At 38.0% G+C, this 21510-nt stretch overlaps 1 protein-coding gene across 2 annotated transcripts in view; it reads right to left on the minus strand.

Annotated features, from left to right (window-relative positions):
• Positions 1-822: 822 nt before the first annotated feature.
• Positions 823-21510, minus strand: part of ADRA1B (adrenoceptor alpha 1B) — a 119930-nt gene continuing 99242 nt past the window's right edge. For both annotated transcript variants that reach the window (XM_074212504.1, XM_074212505.1), the window contains one exon: positions 823-7021. In XM_074212504.1, the coding sequence (XP_074068605.1) occupies positions 6453-7021 (569 nt within the window). In that variant the 3' untranslated portion in view covers positions 823-6452. The remainder of the gene's footprint in view (positions 7022-21510) is intronic.

The raw sequence follows: 21510 nt of genomic DNA on the forward strand, positions 1-21510 counted from the left end.
CTGTACCCTTAGGACATCCATCTGTATTTTCACATGCCTTTCACCTGTCTTTTTCATGTTTTCCCTCCTAGTTAGAGCATGAATTCCTTGAGAGCAAGGACTTTTTATTTTTTCTGCTTGCTTCCCTAACACTTAGTATAATGGTTGGCACCTAGTTAGTCTTCAATCAATTCCTTTTTATTAATTAATTCAATCAAATATTATTGACAATGGCTCAGTCCTCACATTAGCCAGTTCTTTCAAGGCCCAAAGATGTTGTTCATTTGAGACAACTGACACGAATTCATCAAGAGTGGATAGGTGTTTTCTAAATAGAGCCTTCTTTATACAGGCTATCAACTTGTCCAGTCATTTTTGTTTTGTCATTTACAGTATAAAGGAATAAGGAGCTCTTGGGTGAGATCCCAAGAAGGAACATTGCATTCAGGAATCACAGGCAGCTTATTACTTATAGACATATATATCTATGATTTGATTTTTTTGTGACCTCATTTGTTTGTTTGTGTGTGTGTGTGTGTGTGTGTGTGTGTGTGTGTGTGTGTGTGTATGTGTGCAAGGCAATAGGGTTAATTGACTTGCCAAGGTCACACAGGTAATTATTAAGTGTCTAAGGTCAGATTTGAACTCAGGTCCTCCTGACTCCATGTGTGGTTTCAGTGTACAATTGGATACCCCAAGGGAGAATAAAGAGATCTGGATTTCTGGCTTAATATCTAATTGTTGTTATTGGACAGATTCACAGGAAGCAAGTAGGAGGAAGACCTTAGTGAGCAATTAATCAGCTGGTGACTCAAACCATGACTGCTTCTTATCAATCATCATATTTGGGAAAATTTGTTAGCCTTGCAAACAATAATTAATGAAATTTCATAATCTGTTTATGATCTGGAGAATTTTGCATTATTTATCTAAATAAAGCTGAATAATTGAGTTATTGGATACAAAGGAAATTTTTGGTGCATGACGATGGGTAGGAATCCATCAGTGATCAAATCTAAACCAGTTTTCAGGTACATAGGAATTTTCTGGTACATAAATAGGTCAATCAGTGATCAAACATGGTGTCAGTTATGACTTGACCAAAGACCAATTCTTACAAACATTTATTGTCCTTTGCAGAGGAAATAGAGATAAGACAAAAGTTGAGCACTGTTTTCTCTGTTGTTAGTTTTCATAACATCTATTCCAATTTTAGGAAGATTTTCTTATGTAAACCCTGTTCCAAAGTGCATTGGTATGGGACTGTCTCCTTATTGGTGATAATGAACTTCCCTTTGTGAGGAGCAAGGAGTTTGGCAAGATATGAAAGGACTTCAGTTCTTAGTCAATCCCCCTTTGGGACTCTTCAGACCAAGTTTCAAGTCTTCTTTTAAGTGCTGAGTTGCTTTGGGCACTCTTGGCTTTCAGCTTTGAGAGAGAAGATGGAAGAAGCTATTCCAATTCAGGTTGTTGAAGGAAAAGATTCTGGAAGACAAAAGAAGAACTGGAAGTCTCCACCCTGTCCCTATAGCCAACTTACTATAATAGAGATTGTAGGGAATTTCTCCTTAGGTGAGATCCAGGACTCTCTCTCTCTTGGTTGAGCTGAATTATTTTGCTGTCAATGGGAGAGCTCCTTCATTCTATATTGTCTGGTTGAAATTCTCATACACACACACACACACACACACACACACACACACACATATGTCTTCTCAGATTTCTGTTTTTCTATGATTTGGATAAATGGATTTCTTTTCCATTTGCTATAGGGAAAAATATAAAGTCTTACACTTGGTTTCTAAATAAAGCAACTTCCTTAGTACAAGATAGATAAACAAATTTATTAAACATCTTCTACATGCCAAGCATCAAGAATAGTTAGATTGCAGCTTGTCTAAAAAAGACCTAAAGGTTTTAGTAAACCAAAAGCTTAATATGAGTCAATGATATAATGTGGTAGTTATAAAAAACTAATGTGATTTTATACTTCATTAAAAAGGCAGAGTTTCCAAGAATAGTCAGATGGTGGTCTCAATGTACCCTGGTCTCATTAGACCTCACCTGGAGAATTTTTTTCCAATTCTGGGAGTCATTTTAAGAAGAATGATTTGTTGATAAGTTGGAGGGGCTCTGAAGGAGGGAAACCAGAATGATGAAAAGTGTTGACCTGATGACATATGATGATTGGTTGAAGGAGCTATTCATGTTTAGCCTGGGAAAAGGAAGATTTATTTGGAGGGCTGATATGTATTGGATTGGTCTTATTCTATTTGACTCCAAAGAGCAGAACCAGAAACAATGGTTAGAAGTTATAAAGAAGTAAAATTAGACTTGGTATCAGGAAAAGACTCCTCTACTTAGAGCTATCTGAAAGTGGAATGGACTGGAGAGGTGCTTCTTAGGCATCTTTGATCAAAGGCTACCTGATCATATGGTGATTAAAAAACATCAAGCAACATACTTTCTAGGTAACTCAATCATTTTATTATTATTGCCAGCATTTTAATAAAAGGATGGTCATTTGGCCATCTCTCTTAAACCAGACAATCATGGCAGTGGATTCACAGTTTATATATATTATTTGAAGAATTAGGTATTCCCCAGGGTGGAAATCAACCCTGATTGGTTAGCAATTAATGAGAGAATGAATATTGCAAACAGGGACTGAGAGTGACATCATGTTACCCTTGGACAGAAAGACTATCTCTATATCAGAACATACTTAGCCTTGGGCAACTTAGACAGAAGGGTCTGTCTCCATCCAAGCTTCATTGAATGGAATCTACTTCAGACAAGGGATTCCTTGTTAGACTGGGTGGGGTCAGATATAGGAGAAGGTTAGCTCAACCTTCAGAGAATGAGGTCTTGAAAATAGGAAAAGGGGAAACTCTGAATCTCCCTAAGTCGTTAGTTATTAATAATTATTTCTATCAAACACTTGTCAGGTATTTTTAGTAGGCATTTAATAAAAACTCAATTTTTATGATTGTGTATTGATTACAAACCATCTTTTTTTTTTCCTCATCTTGAATAGTTCTTGTCATCCTCTGATACAATCTCCAAATAGAGGTCTTCCTTTAGGGTTTTTGTCATTTAGTGAGACTGTATGATATTTAGGTTGTCAATTTATTATCCCTTGGCATTGCTACAGGACTGCCTATCTCTTTTTCTGATTAAATGTTTCATAGATGATACTTTTTATATATTTTGTTCAGAAGTTATCATTAATACTATTCTGATACCTGCTGTATTAAACATATGCCTCTCCATTGCCAATTATAGATGTCTGCAATTTTTGTTCTTTACAGAGTGGTATACCAATTTTCAACTGTATAACATCACTGGAAGAATATTTTTTCCCATTTAAAAATTCTTTTAGGGGTGGCTAGGTGGTGCAGTGGATACAGCACCGGCCCTGGAGTCAGGAGAACCTGAGTTCAAATCCGACCTTAGACACTTAATAATTACCTGTGTGGTCTTGGGCAAGTCTTTTTGCCTTGCAAAAGAAAACTAAAAAAAAAAAAAAAGAAAAAAATTCTTTTATTCTGCTTATGCTACAGTTACACAGGAATTGGCAGAATTTCTTCCATAATTGAGGGGAAAGTCTTTTTCCATAGGATCTGAGACTAGCCATACAAGAAAAAAAGAGATGTGAAACTGAAGAATATTATTTTTTAGTTAAATAATAGCTTTCTAAATACCCAACCAATACTAATTACATGTTCTTCTTCCTATTCCTGGATAATTATTCCTCAGAATGCAAGAAATTGCTTCCCCTGAGAGGATTCACATCTTAAAATGAATCACACCATTATTTATCCTCAGTGCTCAAAAATCTCTTTTCTTCTCTAAGTAGTGAGAAATTTGCCACTGAGGGTCTAGTCCTGGGAATATATGTGCAAGGAATTCAGGTGGGAGCTTGGAAAACCCTTTTTGGAAACAGGTAATGATATGGAAGGGAGCAATCTAGACCTGCTACTTCAGAGCATTCATTCTGTGCCTGGTTTCTGTCCTCTTCCTATGTAGTGAGGAAAAGTATTTCAAGGAACTCATTGAATAATTAAATGTATTTTTTTTATCCCTGGTAATGAGGGAAGAACTATTTTCATCCTATTGGTTGAAGAAGGATCTGAGGTCCTTCCCACTGGTGTGTCATCTGGTTCTTGTGTTACCTTTGTCTTGTCATTTATTCACTAAGTTGAAAGTGAACTTGCAGGTGGGAAGATGTGGCAGCTACTTTAAAGTCTTCCTACACCACCATGGTAGAGGAGAGAATGTACCTCAGCATTTAAGAGGGGTGTTTTGGCAATTTAATTTTTGCTATATCTTTTCAGCAAATATCTTTTTGTAAAAATTAATTCATGTTAATTGGTTAGTTAATAATCTTACAGCAGTTGATTTTGTTGAGGAATGCATACCAAAATGGGGATTTAAACTGATAGTATAGGAGAGAATCACATAATTCCTTTGGATTACCTCTAGAACTTTAAGAGAGATGTAGACAGTCTGGAATACTAGCAGTGCATGTATGGGTTCGGAGAATATGCCTAGGACCTCACACATTTGTATTACATTTTCTACCCTCTAACCTCCTAAGACAGATAAGGATTCCCTCCATTGAAATTTTCCTTTCTGAAATTTCTTATAGCATTTCATCTGAGTTCTTCCTTCATCTTTATTATAGTTTGCAACATATCATATTTGTGTACTTGTTATCCCCCCATTACAGTGTTTCAACACAAGGACTTTGTTGTAATTTTCAACTTTTTTATCCTCAGTACCGAGGATTGTATCATGTGATAGGATTAATAAATCTTTGCTCAATTGATTTGAATTGCTGACTTCTACCTCAGTTGCTTTTTATATAAAGATATTGTAAACTGTCCATGATGGAAGCTCCTGGAAGCAAGGGAGAATTGTGATAAAGTGTTGGCTTTGAGTTCCTGGAAAATCTGGTTGGGAAGAGGACTTGAGAAATTTCAGAGTGGATCTTGTAGTAGAGAGGTCTGGAGAATTTCTCCCTATGAGGTGCCAGTGCCAATAGTGAGATTTGATAATAAAAACATAGAACTTGTCAGAGTTAGTTTGGGAAGTATACTTGTTTGCTAGTTGTTAAGGTATCTGATAGATTATCGTGAATGGAAGAAGGGAAAATTATAGGAGGGAGAAAATTTCCTTTCATTCTATAGATTTTGGGACTACCTTTCACTACATAAGGGTGAGATTAGATTTAGAAAGTCAGTTCTCCAAAGGCAGGCAGAGTTTATAATAGCCTAATGAGGTGGTTCAGTGAAGCGTAATGTGATCATCCCTGGAGCAGGATTTGAGACCTACGTTCTAGTTTCAACTTCACCATTCAGCAAGTTGAGTTACCTTGATAAGCCACTAAATACCCCTTTGGACCTCTAGTTCCTCACCTGCAAAATGAGTGAATTGGCTTAGATTATCTTTGTCTGCTCTGGGGTGCTCAAGACCAGTCAGCGATTGAACCAGAGACCTCTTCACATTGAACTGAGTTTTCAAGTTTGACAGGCAACTGACAGAGGAGGGGAATACATAATCTTGGTGATCTATGAAGAAATTTGCAGAAAATATGAACCTTTAAGGTTAGGGGGGTCAGATCAGATGACTCTTTGATTAATGCAAACTTTCACATTCTAAGACTCAAAGAGTCTGTGATTTTATAAAATGAGCCGAAAACTCCAGTTTTTAAATGAAGAACTCATTTAAAAAAGATAAAGTAGCCCAGAGGTGAGCAGAGGAGAAGGAAAGGGAAGGGGGATTGAACAACCTTGGAAGAGGAAGAACACCAAGCCCAGATCTACAAACAGAACAAGTCACAAGAGTAAACACATGAGAAATGACTTTTAATGTCTGACTTTTTTCCCCCTTAAAGTGCTGATGTTCAATGAAGTACAGGGAAGGGTTGGACAGCAATTGCTGAGACCGCTGAGAGGTACAAAGTTAAATCACAAAACAAAACGCCATCAGTTTCCTCTTTCACTCACTCGTACTTTCCCCACTGGGGTGCCCATGCACACACACACACACATACATGCACACCACATACATAGACACTGTATATCTACTGTTATATACATATGTATATATATATATATATTTATATAGAAATATATATAGCGCGACTCATTTCATGTATGCTTATTATTGTAGCTGTCACCTTGCATTTCCACAGCAGCTAAACACTGAGCTGTGTGTATTCCTTTTCACCTGCTCTGGGCCTAGATCTTCCTTGTAACTGGAAACAAGTCTGGCACCCGTGCACCCGCCAGAAATGAAATTATCCTTTACTCACTGTTCCCCTCCCTTCAATTTTCCTTTGGGAACCTGTGCCTATTGAGTATTGAACTTCCTTGCTCCCATATATCTTCCCCAGGGCAGGGAACCAGGGGTGGAGTTTGCCAATGAATGATGTTGCAGGATGAGAGGGGGATATTAAGGATGGTCCCTTAGAACTGATTTGGTCCAAGGGGCATATTTTTTTTGAAGCCAGCTTGGCCATTGGCCATATTGGCAGCTACCTCGCAGCCCCCATTGCTGTCCAGCCCTGGGTGTCCCTCATGTTCTGCTAGGAACTTGAGGGTGAAGAGGTGACCTGTGTCTCGGTGACGCCCTGGTGGCTCTGGGTGGGGTGGGCTCAGGAAGGTGCCAGAGCTCTTCCATTCTGAGAAAGTGTACATCTCCACCTGTGGGTGGGTGACCTTGCTCAGGTACCCAGGGCTGGGGGTGGCTGAGTTGAGGGTCCTCTGGCTACCACTCAGGCAGCTCCCACTGTCATCCAGAGAGTCCTTGCGAGAATGTTCAAAGGAACCTCGGTTCCAGGCTCGGTAGTTGTAGTTCCACCAGCCTAGCCGATTCCGCCGATGGCACTGGCATTTGAGGATGCGGAGGAAGGCGCGCTTGAACTCCTTGCTGGAGCAGGGATAGATAATGGGGTTGATACAGCTGTTGAAGTAGCCAAGCCAGAAGACCACTTTGAAGACAGTGTCTGGGGGCTTCAAAGTAGCAAATAGAGACCCTGCAGGACAGAAAAGCAACAGTTCATCAGTACCTTTTGCTAAAACTCCCAACTGAAATGGGATCACTTGCCATTGCTTATAAATGTTTTCAATTCATTGATTCATACAAATGGCAGCATTCTGGCAGATTACTTTTCTCTGTAAGGGCAGACTTAGGATGGCCGTACCCAAGGGCAGGAAGGGGCTGTAGTATCCTCGTGATTGTTTGACATAGCATGGTTAGGCACAAAATCATCAATTTTTGGAACTTAGAGCTCATTCCAGTCCAATCCTTCCCCATCTTATAGAGGAGAAGACAGAGTTCCAAGGAAGGACCCAATGTGTTTGCCAAAATTGTGCTGAAAGTTCATGGCAGAACTGCAGCTGTAAGTCTGACATCCTGCTTCCCAGTCCAATGTTCTCTCTTTTTTTTAAGTTTTGTTGAAATTATTTCCATGATATTATTTCCATGATATTCTCATAGTGATCCTTCCCTTGTAATAGAGGAAAACATTTAAAGAAAAAGAGGTGACCCGGTTGATCTCATCTGATAGCATATGCAACATTCTAATTTGTTTCCCACTTCTCCAAACAGAGGAACATTTCCTCATCTTTTCTCTGGGACTGTGATTGGGCATTATAATTACACAGCACTGGGATTTATGTTATTGGTCAGTTAGTTTGCATTATTTTAGTCAATGTGTATTGTTTCCCTGGTTCAGTTTACTTCACAGAATCATAAAGGCAAATCTAATCCAACATTTTAATTTTACAGATGAGGAAATGAATTGACCTTTTGGAGATGTCAAATCTTCAGAGTTCTCTGAGGTTATATGACTAAGTGAATGTCTGTGGCAAGATTGAACTCAGGTCTCATGAATTCAAAACTATTATTCCTTCATTTATATTTGACTTTGAAATAATTTTCCTCACCTTACAGCAAGTTTATCTTCTTATTTTCATGTGGTTTGAATTAAGGGCAGAGCACACACAAGATACCTTCAAACATCTTAAGGAAGAATTTGAACTCAGGTCTCATGGCTTTGAATCTAGGATTCTTTCATTTACTAAGTGGTTTTGCAATATGATTTTTTTCCTTGCAGAAAATTTACCTTCTTAACTATGCATAGCTCATTTGAAAATGAGCTTAGGGACAGCTAGATAGACAGTTGATAGAGCATCTGCTCTGGAGTCAGGAGGATCTGAGTTTAAATTCTGTTTCAGATGCTTGCTACATGTGTAATCCTAGGTAAGTCACCTAACTCCAATTGCCTCCAAAGAAAGAAAGAAAGAAGGAAGAAGGGAAGAAAGAAAGGAAGGAAGGAAGGAAAGAAAATGAGTTCAAGTTCATGAGTTTACTCATGCCCACCAATGTGTTAGGGAGGGAGAGCCCTGGTAGAAAAGCCCTTTCTGCCTTTGGGTAGAGAAGCCTAAAATGAGAGGATTGGACTAGAGGATTTCTAAGGTATCCATCCAGTTTTCATAGTCTACAAACCTTGAGACCAAAATATGGTCCTTGCCCATAATAGCTACTTGACTAATATTTTAGTTGAATTAAATAGCAATGATTTTCATTTTCACCACAGAGAGGCAGTGTCAGCTTCTATTTTGGTTGGGTAAGGGACTGAGTCAGCAATAGCCTCCCAGGGCCTGGCCAGGGAGGGAGAAGATTCCAAACATATTTCCAGACCTCCCTCTCCTAACAACAGAATAGTAGTAGTAGGCAGGATCAGGGGCCCCTTTATGTTCTGCATACCTTGTTCTAGTGATCAGCACAAGGACTTAACTAATTAAAGAAATTGCCATTTAGTCCAAGTAGGAGCAGAAAGCCTGCTACTATCCCATTCTTTGGAGGGTGGTGGTGCTTGTGGTGGTGGATGGTGGTGTCTCTGAGTCCTAAATATGTTTGTTACAGGAATTTGGAGGAGCCAAGAGAGAACAAACCAGTGGTTCTCTTGCTGGTGGGTAACATGGTCTTATGGAAACAGGCTGGAGTTGAGAGTCATGCTAACTGGGATTCTGTTCATGATTATATTCACTGTGTGACCTTGGGGAAGTCATTTGGTCTCTCATTTTCTTAGCTTTTTTATTTATAAAAGGGTTTATAAAACTTATTTTTAAAAGTGATTTACTGAATGAAGTGACTGAGAAGTTGAAGCCAGTATCCACAACTGAGGTATTTATTATTTCTCTCTTGTTTTGGGAAAGAGATGAGGTGGGAAGCAAATGTTTGAATAAGACCATGTACGGTACTTGAATATTCCTATGACCTTCTAAGTTTCACTCTGGAGAGATTATGAAGAACAAGAATGAAAGAATATTACTGTAACATATTGAAACACATACTCCCTTCCCCCCTGGCTCCTGTCTTTTTTTTTTTTTTCTTTGGTATAGGAAAAATTCAGTGAGAAACCTCCTTTTTATCAATGCAGATAGGCAACTTTAGCTTATAGTGTCTGAGAGGTTGCCTGGGGTTTTACAATTAGAATGTGTCAGAAGAAGGGTTTTCACTCAGATCTCACTGACTTCAGCAAGGGCAGTTCTCTAACCACTTCATCATGTCACACTCCCTTTATTAGAATAGGAATAATGGTTTTATTCAATTTGCTTGTGATTATGAAGGCACTTTTCATTAGTTAAGAATTATATGATCCTGGACCTGTTAAAAATAGGTTTGGGGGCAGCTAGGTGGTGCAGTGGGGCAGCTAGGTGGCGCAGGGGGCAGCTAGGTGGCGCATAGGGGCAGCTAGGTGGCACAGTGGATAAAGCAACAGTCCTGGATTCAGTAGTACCTGGGTTCAAACCTGGTCTCAGACGCTTAATAATTACCTAGCTGTGTGGCCTTGGGCAAGCCACTTAACCCCATTTGCCTTGCAAAAAAACAAAAACAAAAACTAAACTATTCATTAAAGTTCGGTGTTACAGAGTAACGGAGATGAGTTGATTAAATTGATGTAGAAGGAAGAAAAAACTAGGAGAACAATAAGCATGATGAATTCAATAATATAAATGAAGAGAAACTAAATGATATCAGATTTCAGATTATATATAAATAACCAATCTTTTCAGCAGACTTGTGATGAAACCCAGTTCCTTCTTCTTGGTAACAGAGAAGGTGGATTCTCTATGTGGAATTTTGCATATATCATCAGATTTTTTGCTGTTTTTGTTGATTTTGCTTGTTTTTCTTTGTTATAAAGGAGGGTTCAGTGGGGGAGGATAATTTATTGAAAAGTGACTATGGTATATGAAACCACATAGAATCAGCATATTTGAAAAAGGGAGAGAATGAACTTTCAACTAGCGGTGTGTGTGTGTGTGTGTGTGTGTGTGTGTGTGTGTGTGTGTGTAGATTGTCACCAGTTCCATGTGTGATCTTAGACAAGTAATTTAAACTTTTTTTATAGCATTCTTCATTCATGTTCTTTAAATAGGATTGTGTCCTAAAGAGAAGTTATGAATTCATATTCTGCCTTTGCTACATTCTAATTGTATGATCTTGGAAAAATCAATGTTGTACAGGAAACAGCACTGGTTAAAGAGTATTATCTATGTATCTATGTATCTAAGTCAAATCACTTTATTGCTCTGGTCTCTATTTTTCTCATTTAAAAAGTATGGTATTTGAGCTAGACCTCTTCTAAAGTCCCTTCCAAGTCTAAACCATCATCCCAAATCACAATCTCCTGGAGTCACAATTTCTTCTTCAGTAAAGCGAGGGTCTAGATGGATGCCTCTAAAGGCCCTTATAGCTCTTGATCTGCTTTTATAAACAAAGACAATCCCTTAACCTCTCTGAGTCTTAGTTTCCTTATCTGTAAATTGGGAAAGTTGAAATAGATGGCTTTTTTTTAGGTTTTTGCAAGGCAAATGGGGTTAAGTGGCTTGTCCAAGGCCACACAGCTAGGTAATTATTAAGTTCTGAGACCAGATTTGAACCCAGGTACTCCTGACTCCAGGGCGGGTGCTTTATCCACTGCACCACCTAGCCGCCCCTATATATGGCTTTTTGAAGTCTATTATCCTTCCTAGATTCATGATGAGATTCATAGGAGAAAGTGAAATGAGAGCACATGGAAGCTCAACACCAACAATAAATCATCATTTCTACTGTTGCTACTACTATTACAATTATTATGACCACTTCTACTGCTATTACTTCTCCTCCTCTTCCTCTTCTTCATCTTCTTCCTCCCACTTCTTCTCCTCCTCCTTCCATGTAGGGAGATATTTGTCTGGAGTTTACTATGATTACTACTACTACTACTACTACTACCACCACCACTACCACCATCAGCAGCACCACCACTACCACCAACAATACTACTTCCACTATTACTATCACCATCAGGTAGGATGATATGTGAGTTTACCGTGATGAATGATGAATTAGTACTAGCAGATATTAATTTGACAATTATATAACCAAAGTAAGACAGATAGATTGCCTTAGGGTTAGAGCAGGGTTTTTAAAAGTTTGAGTGGTAGGTAAATAGAGTAGAAGTTCCTTTTAGCTCCAAATCTCTCAAGGATTTGACTTCAGAACAAATCCTTGTAGTAAAAGCCTGCTATAACAGCCAGCCTCCACAGCAGCTATTAGTCCTAAAGGCCATTGGATATAGAATTTCCTGCCAGGTGTTTATTGAGTCTAGGGAAAATAACGAGAATAATTGAGAGTGTTTAGGAAATCAATCATGTCTGATCTGAAAGCATGGGAAAAACTCTGAACTTGGAGTAAGAAGACAGATTTGAATCTTTGCTTTGCCATATAGTATAGGTATGTTATGATTTGCCTTTTCTGTGTTTTAATTTCTTCATTTGTAAAATAGGAAAAATAATAACTGCCCTTGTGATTATCACAGGACTGTTAGAAGGATCAAATAAATGAAAAGGTCTTTATTTTGTAAAACCCTGAATAAATGTAAGCTATGATTCCAGTTTTTTTTTTGTTCTGAGTTTTCCTTGGTTCAGGATGCCCCAAAGTGTTAAATTAATATTTCGTTCAGGCTTCTGGGAAGATGAAGGTGTGCCTCTAGGCTTGCAGTTTTCTAATTAACGTATTCCTATTGTAGGCTCTCAGGATGCTCCAAGGCAGGCATCAGCAAACTAGGGCCATAGCCAGTGAGCAAAGACTGATTTTATATTTTGAAATACAATAAAACTTTATTTAAAATGTAAAATCCCGGGGGGGGGGGTGCAAAGCCAAGACGGTGGCATGAAGGCAGGAATTCCCAGAAATGTGTTCCCTAAAAAACTCCAAAAAGTGTCAAATTATGACTCTAGCCAAAATTTAGAGGGGTAGACCCTATAGAAAGACTGAATGATACAGTTTCCCAGTCCAAGACAACTTAGAAATTCTACAGGAAAGGTCTGTTCCATTGGGACTGGGGGATTGGAAAAAGCCACAGCACAGCCAGGCTGGTTGTCTGGGTCCATGACAGAGGAGGCAGGACTGTCAGCCCATAGATGGTAAGGGGGTTGGTGGAGCCTGCAGAGGTCTCTCTGCTCCCCCTGGGGCAGGATTCAGCTGTTTGCCCACACTCAGATCCAGGTCACAGTCTGGGCCCCCATGCTACCACAAAGGAGCAGGGATCCTCCTCACAGTTCCAGGGCAGAGGAGAAAGCCTGAACACAGGCAAGAGAGCAGTCAGAGCCTCTCATAAGACCTTGGAGGAATTAAGGTCCCTGTGGGTTGTCCCCAAAATCTCCCAAAGGCTTGGAAGTGTGGTAAATCAGTCATAAGCTGAGGAAATGAGCAAACAACAGAAGGAGAAGAATCTGACCATAGAGAATTACTTTGGTCTCATAGAGGATCAAAATATATACTCAGATAATGACAAAATCAAAGCTTCTGTATCCAAAACATCTAAGAGAAATAGAAAATGGTCTCAGGCTATGGATGAGCTCAAAAAAAGACTTTGAAAAGCAATCAAGGGAGGTAGAGGAAAAATTGAGAGAAGAAATGAGAGCAATGGAGATAAATCATGAAAACCAAGTCAGCAACCTGGTGAAAGAAATACAAAAAATACTGAAGAAAATAACATAGTAAAACCAGTTTGGGGCAGCTTGGTGGTGCAGTGGATAGAGCACTGGCCCTGGAGTCAGTAGTACCTGAGTTCAAATCCAGTCTCAGACACTTAATAATTACCTAGCTGTATGGCCTTGAGCAAGCCACTTAACCCCATTTGCCTTGCAAAAAATCTAAAAAAAAAAAAAAAAGAAATAAAACAGCAAAATTACCCTGAAATCCTAGAAGCAGAGGGTAAAATTAGTCAAACTCCAAAACTCCCAAGTCAAAGAGAAAATACTAACAGCTGCCAAAAACCAGCAATTCACCTACCATGGCTCTATAGTTAGGATCTGGCACACAGGATCTGGCAGTGTCTACACTAAGGGCTCATAGGGATTAGAATATGATATTCCAGAAGGCAAAAGATCTTGGTTTGCAACCAAGAATCAGCTACCCAGAAAAACTGAACATCCTCTTTCAGAGAAAAGCTGGACTTTCAATGAAACAGGGGACTTTCAAACTTTCCTATTGAAACAACCAGAACTGAACAGAAAGTTTGATCTCCAAATATAGGACCTGGGGGAAACCACTGAGGGGGTGGACAAGAAGGACTAATTATGAAGAACTTAATGATGTTGAACTGCTTGTATTCCTGCATGGAAAGAAGATACTGATAACTCATATGAACTTTCTCATTTATAAAAGCAGTTAGAAGGAGCATATATAGACAGGGCACAGGAAGGAGCTGAATATAATGGTATAATATAGTAAAAAGATGGAGTCAATGGGTGATAAAGGAAAAGTACTGGGAGAAAGAGAAAGAAGAGGAAGAAAGGGCTAAGTCAGATAAGAGTGAAGAAAAAACTTTTTTCAATGGAGTCGAATGGGGGAAGGCGAAGGGGAATGAGTGAGCCTTCATTCTCATCAGAAATGGATCAGAGAAGAAATAACATACTCACTTAATAGAGCATAGAAATCTATCTTACCCTAGGAAAAAATGAGAGGGAAGGGATGGGAAAGGGGGAACAGGGTGAGAGGAAGGGGGAGTAGGTGATAGAAGAAACGGAAGATCATGGGAGAGGGTACTCAGATAACAATATGCTTCTGAACAGGGACAAGATGAAAGGAGAGGAAGTGAATGGAATAGATGAAGGTAGGGAGGAATAGAGTGGTGGGACAACTGTGTGACAGCAGCTAGTGATAGCAACTGTGGGGAAAAATATAGAAGCAACTTCGCTGGTGGCTATGATGGGTGAGACATCTCATCCCAGAGACAAAGCCATTGGAATCAGAACACAGACTGAAGTACACTTTTTTCCCTCTCTCACTATTCTTGAGGTTTCTCATCTTTTTTTTGGGGGGGGTGTTATGATTACTCTCACAAGATTATTGTAATAATATAAAATAAAAAATGATAAAAATGTTACAATCCTAGGGGCAGAATAAAAACAGAATTTTTGACTTGAAAGCAGCCTCTATTCCAAGGTCATCCTTGCTCTAGGAAACTTACTTTCCTTTCAGGTATACAAACACATCACAATAAGAAACCAGTGGCCCTAGAGACTATAAGATTTTCTTACCTGTAGAAGAAATAGTTCACCACTGATATATTGATATATTGTGTTTACTGGATTTCTGGCATTTTTTTTTTGGTTTGTGTGAGTCAATGGGGTTAAGTGACTTGCCTAAGGTCACATAGTTACTAAGTATCAAGTGTCTGAGGATGGATTTGAACTCAGGTCCTTCTAACTCCAGTACTGGTGCTCTAGCTACCACACCATCTAGCTTCCCCAATGTTTTACTTCTCTACCTTGTTTTAAAGCTAGTCTTGTCTCTCTGTCTTTCCCTCCATTGCCCTTCTCAAATAATTTTTTTTTACAATTTTTTTCCAATGGTAAAATTTAAAGGCCTCTGTAATTACCTTCTCACTCTCCTGTCTAAGGAAACACTAAAGCTATTATCAATCATTTTAATTTTAGTATGAATGAATTTCAGAGACTTTCATGACAGGTTTTCATAGGTCACTGAATTCCTGAATGGTGATGGAGATGGAAAAAGTGATGGAAAGAAGAAAAGGACGGAGAGCAGAGAGATCAAGAAAGCAGAAAATGTATATTTTGCCATGTTGCTTAGGGCTGGTGTTGATGATGGAACTCTGTTTCTTTTCCAAAGAATTCCAAATTTAGAGCTAATATCTCAACCATAACATTGTAGCTTCTCTACCCCTAAATAAAGACTAGCTGACAGATACTCGATCATAAATTCCTGAGTAGCTACCTCTCTCATCAAGTTCAACTTTGTTTTCAGAGCTTAGATTTTACGTCATGTTTCAATTGATTAACATTTAAATGGGGTAACTGATGGGCAGCTCTCTTAGTATTCAGGGACCTCAGAGTTGCATCTATTTGTGAGTCATTTCCCTACTTAAAAACCTTTCATGATTTTACATTCTCTATGGAATGGATATCCAGATTTCTTAATTTGGCATTCAAAATTCTATAATCTGACCCTGTTCATATGACCTGTGCTTTTCTGCCTTTGTGCCTTTAATTATTTCCCAATGCCATCCTCTCCATCCTTAATTTTTATCTGTCCCTTAATACCTCAATTAAGTCTTAAGTCTATTAAGCTCTCTGGCTGCTTTAACTTGTAGTGACCTCTTCTTCTTTTTTATGGTACTTCATTTTTCCCATTCATTTAGGATCATTTCACATGGACTTATCTTTACTTGTCTCTGAATTATATAATAAGCTCATTGAAGGCAAGGACTATATATCTTATTCAACTTTGCTTCCCAGAGTATATAACAGAAATATGGAGCAACATTATTGAACAACAACTATTAATTGACAGAAACCAAATTTTTCATAGCTTCATTCATGCTGTTCATTGTATCTGGAATGGCATTGCATGTCCTCTTCTCCTACTTAAAACTAACGTAGCCTTCAAGGCTAATCACAAAGGATTTCCCTTCATGAAGTCTTTTCCAGTCATGCCATCCCATATTTATTGCTTCTTCCTCCTCCAAATTCTGATGACTTTTACTGAATACCACATAATTTAACATTTAATTGGTTTCTAATCTATCAGACCTCAGTTTCTTTCTCTGGTAAGTGGGTTGAATTGGATGATTCTAAGGTTCTACTTCATTAATTCTGTGATTCTATAAAATTTTGCTTTAATATTCAAAAGAGAAATTAAAGGGAAAACAAGCTGGTTTAAAATTTTCTTTTTAGTCTGAACAAATAGGGCTTATTTTCTCAGAGAGTAGATGAACAAATTAATGCTAGTGCAGGACTAAGGATGAATCTTTGGATGAAAGCCTCTATAAAGAAACATACCATAATCATATTCTTTCGTATTTGGCTAAGGGGAGGGAAAGAAAAGAATCAGTAAAGTACCAATGATAAGGTGTTTTTTTTGCTATTATCCTGTCATATCTCTTTCATCTTTGCTTTCAGTGTCACATTAATTTCCCTCTCTTCTTTCTGACTCACTCATTTGTTCTCTCCTTTCATTGGTAGTGCAGTGATCTAAAGTTTTTTTTTGTAACCAAACTGACTTTTGAAATTTCATTAGATTGGTTAGGTGACAACTTGGAATGGTTATTCTTACTTCCCTAAATTTTACCCACTTTTCAAGGTACAATCCAAATTTCTTTTCTTCCACAAAGTCTTCTCTGACCAACTCAGTCTAAAAATTTCTCTCTTTAAATTCCAAATGCTTAAACTTACTCATTTGACAATACAACCCTGTGCTGTTATCTTTTTATATCTCTCTTCTTTCCATTTCTGTGAGGCATCATTCTATATATAGCAGGAAAAGTCCTGAGAACAAGATTTGAGCTCTAAATCTATCACTTAATAAGGATGTAATTTTGGGTCAATTACTCATTGTCTCTGGTGAGAAACTTACTTAGACTACCTACCTCACGGGGTCCTTGTGACAATTAAGTGAGGTAAGAGATGTGAAGGTGGTTTCTTAATATGAAGATACACAAACACAAATGCATACATGTAAACATATATGCACATTATTTTTAGATAAGATAGACAATATTATACTGGGAAGAAAAGGATACAGGGAAGTTGAGTGACTTGTGAAGTGATTCAGATAGCTGGTAGTAAATTGCTCACTTCCAGAGTAGTGACCTCTCTTTGGGTGATTGTGGTAGAGCAGAAAAAGCAATGGAGTAGGTGATGCTAGGTTTTCATCCCTACCTCTGAAACTTACTACCTGTCTCGGTTTTCCTCATCAGTAAAATGAAGGCATTAGATTGAATGACTTCTAAAGTTTCATTCAGCTCTAAAGTTGTGATCCTATAAAAGTCCTTCTTCACTGTCTCTATGCTAAATTCAATCCTTATGCTATGTTCAAAGAATTGGTTTGTACAATGGAAAATTTTGTAACCAGAGAACATAGATTCCCACCTCTGTTACCTACCTACTACCACCAATCCAAAAGTATTTAACTTTTGCTGAGTAGTTAGCCATTATCTATGTTACCTTGGACAAGTCACTCTTTAGCTCTCTTTCCCTAATTGTAGAATAAAAAGATTAGTCTATAAATCCTTAAAATCCTTTGCTCTTACTTTATGATGTCATGAAGATGCAAAAGAATGTGTATACTCTGCACTAGCTGATGCCCTATTACTCTTTCTTCACTAATTTGGCTTTCTAAGTGAACCTGCCAATACAGCACAAAAATTAAGTTGAAGAAAGTGGGATAGATTCCACAGGAGAATAAAGGAAGTTAAACTAAGAAAAGAGATTCTTGGATGTTGCTTTTGAATAAAATGGCAGTTTTGGCTAGCCAAGTTAAGTAATGACTGAAAACCATTCTTCTACAATATCACCACCTCATGAAAGTCTATACAGGAGAGCCTCAAGGGACAAGGGATATTTAGTCCCTAAATTCTTCGTTGATGTACAAATGACAAAGCCAAAAACTAAATTCAGAAGGGGAAAGAAGGGGCAACATTTTTATAAGACAGAGAAACAAAACAAAACAAAACATGAGCTCAACAGGGAGAAGAGAGTCAGGCAGTAAAAGAGCAAAAAATACTTTCATTCTGAAAAAAAGGGTAATTTTGTTATGCCTCATTTTGGGTGTAAAGTGAAAGATAAATAGATAGACAAGGAGGCCAGAAGGGTCTCTGGTTACTCTTCAGGATAAGTGGTATATTGTTTCCCTGGCACTCAGGGCATCTGGCAACCCTAGCCTGCCCATCTTCTGGAGCTCAATTTTCTTCTTGGTCACATAAAAGGACATATCACTCGAATAAAGAATCCTTCCCTCCCTATTCTCTCTGACTTTTTCTGCTATGATATTCCATCCTTAATCCTAAACATATCACTGAAACTCAGAGATTTGTTATGAAAAACAGACCCATTACTGCCAGAAGTAAGCATTCAGGAAAAAAAGAAATAATCTATCTACCTGTTCAGAAGTAGCTTTTAGAACACACAAAGCCCTTAGTCTCTCCCCTTTCTCTGCCCATTTCAAACTTTCTACTTCAGTCTAGAGGGGAAAGCACCAATATTTCAGAACTATAAAAGAATGGGATCCAATAGAGATAATGAAAATCACTTATTGCAAAGAATTAGATTTGGCAGTAGGATCCCTATCCCTTCAATCATGCTTTCTAAAAGACACAACTGGTCATTCATTTAAACTCTCAGTGATTTTGGTAAAAGAATGGCAGGATATCAGGTATACATTGTACCATGCTAGCTTGAGCATTCTATTCCCACCATTTCCATTAATTCATTCACTGACCCCCCCACTAATTAATTCATCTTAGTATTAATATTGAAGATAAAAATGAACAAACAATATACTTTCTGCTCTCAAGAATATTATTGTCTGAATATATCAACATTACACAGATTTGTGATTTCAGGGTGTAGGGTACTCTTGGTGTGGAAATGCTTTACCAAAGCAAATTGAAATTCATTTATGACACAGTATGAAGTCTTAGGATATTTACAGAGGCATATTTAGTGATTTGCCCAGGGTCATACAACTAGTAAGTGAGAGAGGTAAGATTTGAAACCAAATTCTCCTTACTCTAAGTCTGGTTGTACTAATATGTCACAAAGCTCCTATTTTTATTTTTTAGTTCTTTTAGTTTTTTTTGAAAGGCAATGGGGTTAAGTGACTTGCCCAAGGCCACACAGCTAGGTAATTATTAAGTGTCTGAGGCTGGATTTAACTCAGGTACTCCTGACTCCAGGGCTGGTGCTCTATCCACTGTGCCACCTAGCCGCCCCCGCTTCTATTTTTTTTTAATGAAAGTAGGACTAGAATAAATACAACCCCCTCTTTAACTGAGTTACACTGTGAAAATGCAACAGAGATGTTAAGATGCAAGCAGAAGAGAGAGATGTGGGAATCAGAGAAGGCTTCATGGCCAAGAGAGCACTGAAATAATGTAGCCTACTATACAATAGGATTGTTAACAGAAGCTTCCAGTTATGTTTGTTCTTGCTATTTTAATAATCATCAGATATGGTCCAGGAAGTGAATACACAAAACCAGTTTCTTAAGATTCTTAGACCTTTAGAACTGGAAAAGATTTGACATTATCTAGGCCATCCTCCTTATTTTACAGATGAGGAAATTGAAGTTTGGGCTTATCCCAAGACCTGGTAGTAAATGTCAGAACTAGGATTTAAATCCAGATCTTCTGAGTTTAAATCAAGGGTAAGGGCCATTCAAGAATTGTAAGGCGTTTTTTCAGCTAATAAAAATTGGTTAGCAAATTGAATCCCAAGTTTAATTGCTATAAACTGATGAAAAGATATAGCATTGCTTACTAATTAGCAAGTAGCAATGCAATTAATTAATTCAATCTGCCAATACTCCACTGTTGAAGATCATGTGCACAGCTGTAACTCTGAAGACATTCTAGAAGGCCAGCAAGATTGAAAAGCTCACACATATTAATGTGGTTAATCTAGATTGCTTCTAATCGCTGGTTCTTCTTAATAATGTATCTGGTGATACTATTTATGTTCCATACTCTGTCTCATCACTGTATTCTTTTGTTCAGAGATTTAAATTGTGCCCATTCATTTCCTCTCTTGAATTTACAGCTAGATTAAACTTCCCCTGGCTTACACAACCCTTTTCCTATTAAATGGAAACAAATTTATGCCCAAATTTCCAATTTAATTTCTAAACAGCCTCACTCTTATTTTTAAACTCATTATGTTTCCAAGAAAAAATGGAACCATTAGAAGAAAAAGTTGCCTATTTTTGGCAAGTATTTTACTTTTTCTACCTAGGCAATATAGAATAGTGGGAAGAATACTGGATTTGGATTCAGAAGAATGTTTCTCTAGGCAAGTCATTAAATCTCCTTGAGCTTCCATTTCATCATCTGTAAAATGGTATAATATTTGTATTATCTTTTTCAGAAGGTTGTTCTGAGCTATTATTATTAGAACAAAGAGGATATGTCCTTGGCTAGGGATGAAACCATGTTCTTTTTGGGACTATATCTCCAGAATTAGGTGTGAGAATTCAACTAGTGCTGATGACACCCAAGATACTGTGCATGAAGGGCTAGTAGGTGAGATTGAAGATGCTGGACAGAGCTGAGAAAGTACAAACTGAAGGAGAAGGGGAGGAAGAGAATAAATCATCACAGAGCTACAGGAATTGTATGAGCTGAGTCTCCTTCTCCTTCTACTAGTCTTAGTATATACCAGGCTAGACTTTCTGATGTGATGGTATTTTTGGACAATGCTTTGATGCTTCAATGATGGGGTGGGGATCCTTCAAATTCACTGGTCTAACACCAGGGATAACAACAGTCCAATTATAAAGATACAGTGCCTTCAATGAATGTAATAAACTTTTTATTCTTCTCATATCTTTAGTGCTGTGTTGACATAACACCATGGGATGAGGACCAAATGGGCTCATAACCTTTAGTTCTTAGAGGTTGGAAGGAGGTTTTATAAAATCAGAGGTAGGAGTTTGCTACTTTTCATTATTTTTACATTATTTTTCTTGCATTTTTATTTAGAGGTCCGTGTGTGTGTGCGTGCGTGTGTGTGTGTGTGTGTGTGTGTGTGTATTTGTGTATGTGTTTGTGTGTTTGTGTGTGTATGTGTTTATCTGGTTAAAATTCAGAGGGGGAAAAGGGAATTTGTAAATGATCAAATCTAGATCCAAATAGATTCTAGTTACTTGCAGGGAGGATCTCTCTCTCTCTCTCTCTCTCTCTCTCTCTCTCTCTCTCTCTCTCTTTCTCTCTTGCTCTCTCCCCCTTTCTCTTTTTATCTTTACAATTATTAATTCAGGTAAAGGGAAAAATACTGGTCTGGAAGATCTCTTGTGACTTATTAGAACTGCTGTTATCTCTGGAAATTCAGCAAATACTGAGTAGTGATTAGAAAGGACATGGAAAGCTGTGATTTTAGAGTTTTTCCTTAAGATCATTTTGGCTCTTCTATCATGATGATTGCAAATCTTTTGACTACTGACTAA

This window comes from Macrotis lagotis, chromosome 1 (assembly GCF_037893015.1).
Source record: "Macrotis lagotis isolate mMagLag1 chromosome 1, bilby.v1.9.chrom.fasta, whole genome shotgun sequence".
NCBI classification, from domain to species: domain Eukaryota; kingdom Metazoa; phylum Chordata; class Mammalia; order Peramelemorphia; family Peramelidae; genus Macrotis; species Macrotis lagotis.